This window comes from Mchenga conophoros, linkage group LG17 (genome assembly GCF_057382185.1).
Source record: "Mchenga conophoros isolate Kocher_MC1m ecotype Shallow Benthic linkage group LG17, M_conophoros_male_GT1.1, whole genome shotgun sequence".
NCBI classification, from domain to species: domain Eukaryota; kingdom Metazoa; phylum Chordata; class Actinopteri; order Cichliformes; family Cichlidae; genus Mchenga; species Mchenga conophoros.
In genome coordinates, this window is record NC_140542.1 from 14,110,164 (window position 1) to 14,117,274 (window position 7,111).

The window sequence follows — 7,111 nt, forward strand, 5'->3', positions numbered from 1 at the left end:
GTAGTTTATTGCACATTTTTGCAATTTATGCAGTTACTATGGACTTAATGCATACATTTATAAAATTTTGGGATATAACAGTTCTATTGATGTAGAGCTGGGCGATAGAACGATAACGATATGTATTGCGATATAACTTTTACTCGATAGAGAAATTAAACTATCGCGATAGACTTCGCCGCTCTTGTCCTCTTAAAAAAAAAAAAAAAAAAAAAAAAAAAAGGTCAGCCAATCCAAATTAAGTAGCGCAGAGCCGAACCAATCACAGCCGCAGCGTCACGTCGCGTGACTTGTTACGTACAGCACAAGTGCCAAGCCGCACGTGTGTTTGTTTGGGAAGCAGCCAGCGGGTAATGGAGCCAGCGCTTAATGGAGGAAATGAGTGTGCCGACTAGAAAAATCAACCGAGCGTGACCGAAGAGAAAACAGATGATGGTTCCAATGCCGGAGAGATTGTTGAACAGAAGAGCCATAGAAGTTCCGTAGTGTGAAGGTATTTCGGCTATTTCAAGTCTGACAAAAAACAGAGTAGCGTGCACTGTAAATTGTGCCGAAAGCAAGTCTGGAAATACAATAAACTGGTGCATGCGTCACACTGTGCGCCACGTTATTGTTTCGGTGAAATGAATTTCTACAATACTGTTACTGTTAATTCTACTCTCTGCAGTGTTTAAATGCTTACATATACACACAGTTACTGTCCCTCCACACATACGACTCGGTTCTGCTTCTATGCCCCAGCTTTGTTTACTTTTTCCCACCGAGGCTTCTAGACTTCTGATTGGCCAACATTTCTGCACGGTTAGGAATCTAGCGCCACCTGCTGCTTTGGCATGTTCATAGCAGCGTTTTCCTTCATTTCTGCCTTTATGTGTGGACGGGATTATTTTTTAAAACGAAAACAGAAAATCTCAGTTTTCAAAAATACCCGTGTACGTGTGGACGTAGCCTCAGTCTCTGACTGGAAGCGCTAATTCGTCATTCGGCTTTTGTCAGACTAAAGTAACTGTTAAAACTGTTTGAAAAGCTAAGCTATACAACAAGGAGAGATTGAGAATTTCCTTTTAGTTCTCAGTTTATTTGATATTGACAAAAGTTAGTCAGTTTTGTCTGTTCTTCTGTAAAACAAACTAAGATTTATTTTTAGAATTAATATTTTGTTTCTAAGTGGAATTGACAATTTAGTCTGTTTCGTTTGTTCTATTTTGAAACTTAAACGCTTTAGCGGCTGCCTTTTGTGTAGTTTGTAATATTTGCCTTTATTTATCTGAAAAAGTCTCATGTTCCTTAAGTACATCTACCCTGTTGAACTTATTATGGGAAATAAATATTTAAATAAAAACAAGCTGCTGATTATTTCACATTTTACTTGTGAGCAACGGCACATTTAAATCTTACAAATATAGTTATTTGGCTTATATCGTGATATATATCGTTATCGCCTGAAATGAAAAAAACATATCGTGATATGAAAAAATCTCATATCGCCCAGCTCTATATTGATGTATAGCAACTTGAAATACTCCCCAAAATAGGACTACAGCATGTAAAAATATAACGATAAGCTCGGGCGGACTTGGTTCTATGGTAGGTCTTAAAGGGTTACCGGTAATATTGAAACAAACATATAAAGAAGGTAAATTATTCCCTCTAAACAAAATGTATAATTTCTAAACGTGCTAATCAGTGTTTGCGTGATTGCTCTGCCCATCAAAAAGTCATCTGCGTGAATATCATTGTTATTGGAGTGGCAATTGTCAGTTGGGAGATTTTTACATATCGCCCAACCTTATTATGAGTCTCTTTAAAATCTTAAATATCAATGTATGTAAATGCCCTAACAATTATTGATTTTGAGTTATAATTATCAGATGTGGGACACATCAGATATTCTCTGCAGTGGGAACTCAAAAGATAGCTTATATGGCTTTTTATTCTTTTACAGCTTCTCACATGGTGCGAACTATAGTGAGCTCTCAGTCCATCCCTATTCCCCAGACAGCTGCAGACTGTCCTGGAAGGACCAGACAGGCCTCAGAATGTGTAAGTACAACAGTTAACCTTCCACACACACTACGCTTTCAAAATAATCACTGACACTGGCTAGCACAGATATGACAGAAGTTCATAAGTGATGCATATTCAACACTGAGATGTGATTTTCTTTTCTTTTCTTTTCTTTTTTTTTTTTTTTTGGTACCAATTCCAGTTCTGAGAACTATAAATGGCAGCATGTAACAACATGTGATCCGCTTTTCTTCAGTGTAGTTTTAGTTTTCATAATGAAGGAAGTTATTAAACTTTGCAATGTCTCTCAAACTACTGTAGGTCATAGGATCTTCTCTCACTTAAACAACTGAAAATTAAGTGCATGCTTCTGGAAAGAGATGCAAATAATTAACAGAAAATAAGTTTACTGGGCATATTCAGTTCAGTTTCATTTATACAGCGCCAAATCACAATAACAGTTGAATCAAGGCAGTTTATATTGTAGGTAAAGAACCTACAATAATCCCAATGATTACATTTTGCCATAAAAATAAAAAAGATTGTAGTTAGTGTGATTTATGAATGAATTTAAGAAAACATGGTCTAAAGAGTCGTCACTTTTATATGTGAATCCAAAAATAACGAACAAATAAAATTAGAACTTATTTGCACATCACTTGTTCAGATTGCTGATTTTTAACTTCTTCCTTTTTTCTTCCTTTCTTCCTAATAGTCTGATAGTCGTCAGACTCCACCCTACTCACCACAGCCCACTGCTGTTCCCCCAAGTTCCACCCACTCCAGTTCTACTCAGCCCTCCCACACTAAGACCAATTCTGCTGGTCCCCACAAGCAGTCTGCACATCCCCAGGTCCCGCTCTCTCTCCTTAGCTTTCCTACCTCCCACCCAGGCCAGTATCACCCAAGTGCACTCACTGCACTGGGACTTCTTCCCACCCACCAGCACCAGTCACACCAGTCCCAGGGACAGTCTACTCACCCAGTCCACCTTCCCTCCACCTCCTGGCCTATCCATGGACCAGTCCTCACCTCGTCCTCTCCCACTGCCCCCTCTCCGCCTGGCATGAAATTCGCCCTGCGTTCAGCGTCTGGGAACGGGAGTCCCACAGGTTCAGGTGGAAACCCCAGCACCATGAATCTGAATGACCCCAGCATAATCTTCGCCCAGCCGGCGGGGAGACAGCTGGGCATCAGCGGGCCAGGACGGGAAGGACACTGGCACAACCACTTGGCACAACCTGGGTCACTCATGGGCAATGGCACTGTAGTCAAGTCAGGTATCCACTGGGTGATTTGGGGTCACCATCTGTCTGTGTGGGATTCTGTCTCTATCTTTAGCTTTAAATAAAAGCATCAAACCATTTCTTATTTTATTACACAATCACCTGACTCTAGTGCTCAGGTATAGCTGCTTTAGAGTCTGCACTTTCTTTACAGAGAAAATCAAGGAATTCTTTCATTCAGAAGTAAATCTGGAGTTTTTGTTCCAGGATGATGTTTCGGATTTAGGTTGTGTATGTCTTAGGAAACTGCAGATCTCAATCACAGCTAGGAGAGGCTAAAGAAAATGGTGCAAATGTAGAGGAAATGTTACCAAACCCTCATGAGTTTGCAGTTGTCAAAAAGATTGTGCATGAGACCGAGGATTGTTTCTTGACCCTAACAATTTAAAAATGTTAGTGAAAAGAACGAGGTACACAGGAGCGACAGTCTACCCGAGCTCTGAGGCTTGTCAGTGTCAGTTTCATACACTTAGCTGTTTTAGTTTGTATTTAGTTGGGGGTTTTTTTGGTTTGTTTGGTTTTTTTTTTTTAAATTTTCTATGATATTATTATAGTCATAAGCATTTCACAAGTTTTAATGATTTAATTTGTAAATAAATCAAATTTATGCAAGTAGTCAGCATTTTCAGTGTTGACCCTTCTGCAGTTCCCTGTGGCATGCTGATTTCAGCTTGTTAGTCTAATCCTGATTACTACCTTATGGGTGCTGCACCCACAAAACACCATTTGATTTGCAAAATCTGCACTAGGATTAAAATTCTTACCGGTACCAATTGTCTCTTTTTGACAGTTACAGAAAGATTTTTTTTCCCCTTTGTCTACAGAGTCTGGCCACCCGGCTTCATTTGTAGCTGTGAGCCAAGGCTCTCGGTTATGGGAGCACAATAAAACCCCTCAGTACACTCTGTCTCCATCCTGGCCCTACAGAATGCCCCAGAACTTCATCCAGCAGGGCAACGGAGGCTACCACCATGGTAAACCCTTTGTGGCCCAAGGTTAGATATGATGAACAGCAATGCTTTTTTATTACTTTTGGAAAAGAGACATTATTTTTCTAAGGGATTTCTTTTCTCTTTGTTTAGGTTCTATGATGCATCCGAATCCCAACTTCCCACTGGTCCCTCATGTCCGGCATCCAGTGAATCTGAATTTCATCCAACAGAAGAAGTAAACTGGCATCTTTTTTTAATCAGGCTTATGGTCAGTAAAACAACGCATAAAGCATCATTTGATCACAAGACGATTTTTAAAATGAATTTTATCATTTTTGTACAGTTTTTAAGTTTTACTTTTTGTGTCATTACATTGATTTGTGATACAAATGTCAAATATTTTAATACCCCCGTTTTTGAGGGGGTCCAAAAAAGTGTTTTTATTTTATGTGTAAAGTAAGGAGGACAAATGTAAACCTTTATTTTTATTAGCTTTATTCATACTTTGCTTGCCACAAGATGAAGGCTTTGAATAGATGTTTGTTTTAAAAACAATCTAACATGTCACCCTAAGTATGTAGTGCCAAAAGCATTGATAGCAAGAAAAAAGGGGAAAAGTCTTAAATAATAATGGAAAAAAAAGCTATAAAAAAATAAACAAAAAAGCAAACCGCTTCACTGTGTCCTGTGTGTTTATGTCTCTTACCAACACTCCAGCATAATATGTATGATCTAGTTTGCATTTGTGCTTTGGTCATTAGAACTCAGACTACAAGCAATGATGTTTGAGCAGGTTGTGACTGCATTGAGTCCATGTGGAGAACAGATGGAAGGAAATTGAATATTTCAATTTCCTTCCATCTAGGAAGGAATATTTCCTTCCATCTAGGTACACTGGCTCCACTGAAAGCCCCCCAAAACGTTTGCACCCAGATGCTTAGTGGACTAGTGCACATTGTAACATTAAGATTGAGACTTCTTTTATCTTTCTAATCAGCTGCGCTGATGTTTCTTGAGATACTATAGAGAGTGGAAGCAGTAATGTGTACAACGTATATTAAAGATGCCAGTTGAAGAGATTTCTGTAGTCGAGTACAGATGTGCATTCTTTCTAATGGCAAGAAGAAAGCAATGGTGCTGTTTTCACAAATGGGAACATGGTCCTCAGTGTTTTAGAACAATTTCACAACAGCACTTTACAGCTGTTACAGTTGATTCAGTGAGCAGACCCTGCCTCTAAAGGCATGCACAACCAACCACAGCAGCACTGTGATCTAATCTAGCATTAATGTGATAAGTCCCATTTGATTTGAGATCGAACGCTGCTCTGAATCACTTTTGAAACATTAGCATTCCGAGTAGCGATTTCTTCTCTCCTTTTTGTGGTCACAGCCCTGATGCACTTCTCTGTTCTGTGTCGATATAATCTAATAGGGAGGGAGCCAAATCCTTGTAAGTTATAATACAACATGGAAAAAATAAACAAAGAAAAAGGCAAAAATTATAATTGCAATGTGTCGATCCACAGTATTCGGCTGTGGTTAATGCTCTGGTGTTTCTTTATTGTAATTTAAAATGGTTTGGATGAATTGGAGACAGATGCATAACACAGCAGGGATACATTGGGAATAAGAAGACAGTGGAAGTAAGACTCATCACAAGAAATAATAATAATGGATTGGATTTATATAGCGCTTTTCAAGGCACCCAAAGTGCTTTACAACGCCACTATTCATTCACTCTCGCATTCACACACTGGTGAAGGCAAGCTACGGTTGTAGCCACAGCTGCCCTGGGGCAGACTGACAGAAGCGAGGCTGCCATATCGCGCCATCGGCCCCTCTGGCCAACACCAGTAGGCGGTAGGGTAAAGTGTCTTGCCCAAGGACACAATGACCAGGACAGAGAGCCTGGAGATCGAACCAGCAACCTTCCGGTTACAGATGCGCTTCCCAACCCCCTGAGCCACGGTCGCCCCAGACAAGAGGCCACCAAACTAAAACCCAGACTAAGCATGAGAGCTATTTAAATTGATTTTACACACAGTGCCTCTAGGTGAATACAGCGCAGGGTCAGTGCTAAGTAAAGTGCTAACAGCATGTGCCCACCAGCTCACCCTAATCTTTACCAGAATATTCAACCTCTCACTGGATGAAGCAGCCATCCCATCCTGTCTAAAATCAGCCACAATCATCCCAGTGCCAAAGAAGTCTCCCATCACCAGCCTGAACTATTATCGCCCTGTGGCCCTCACGCCGGTAATCATGAAATGCTTTGAAAGACTAGTCCTTCAGCACACCAAGGATTACCTCCCCCCAGAATTCAACCCCCACCAGTTTGCATACCACACAAACGGGTCCACAGAAGACTCCATCGCCCTCCACTCTGTGCTGAGTGACCTAGAACAGCGGCAGAGCTATGTCCGAATGCTCTTCGTGGACTACAGCTCAGCCTTTAGTACAATCATCCCAGACATCCTCTGCTGACCTTCCAGCACTCGCCCATTGAGAGCCTGCTAACTTACTGCATCACGGTATGGTACGGAAGCTGCACTAAGGCGGATAGAGCCCTCCCCCTGCATGTTTGCACTGAGTAGGAGATGCTCTGTATCTCACTGTACAACTGTATAGTGACAATAAAGGTATTCTATTCTATTCTATTCTAAAACTTGGGTTAATTACTATAAACAGAGGAACCCAAACTGATGAAAAATGCCAAATATTTTTTTTTCAAATTACTATTATTAGTGGACAGAATGTTAAAAGAAGTTACTTTTAGTCGCTCTAAGCTGGGCATTGTGTTCTTTGGCTATTCAAAGCCATGGAACTTTAGACTTTCCAAGCAAATAATGATGGCCATACTGATGTTCTATTCAGTACATGTTAC

The 7,111-nt window shown here is 40.4% G+C and overlaps 1 protein-coding gene across 3 annotated transcripts in view; it reads left to right on the top strand.

Moving 5' to 3' along the window:
• The window catches only part of tut4 (terminal uridylyl transferase 4), a 47,260-nt gene extending 42,360 nt beyond the window's left edge, over positions 1–4,900 (top strand). For 2 of the 3 annotated variants that reach the window (XM_085252957.1, XM_085252959.1), the window contains 4 exons: positions 1,946–2,043; positions 2,723–3,287; positions 4,118–4,288; positions 4,376–4,900. In XM_085252957.1, the coding sequence (XP_085109083.1) occupies positions 1,946–2,043; positions 2,723–3,287; positions 4,118–4,288; positions 4,376–4,464 (923 nt within the window). In that variant the 3' untranslated portion in view covers positions 4,465–4,900. The remainder of the gene's footprint in view (positions 1–1,945; positions 2,044–2,722; positions 3,288–4,117; positions 4,289–4,375) is intronic. The other variant, XM_085252960.1, reaches the window with a different exon arrangement.
• Positions 4,901–7,111: the final 2,211 nt, after the last annotated feature.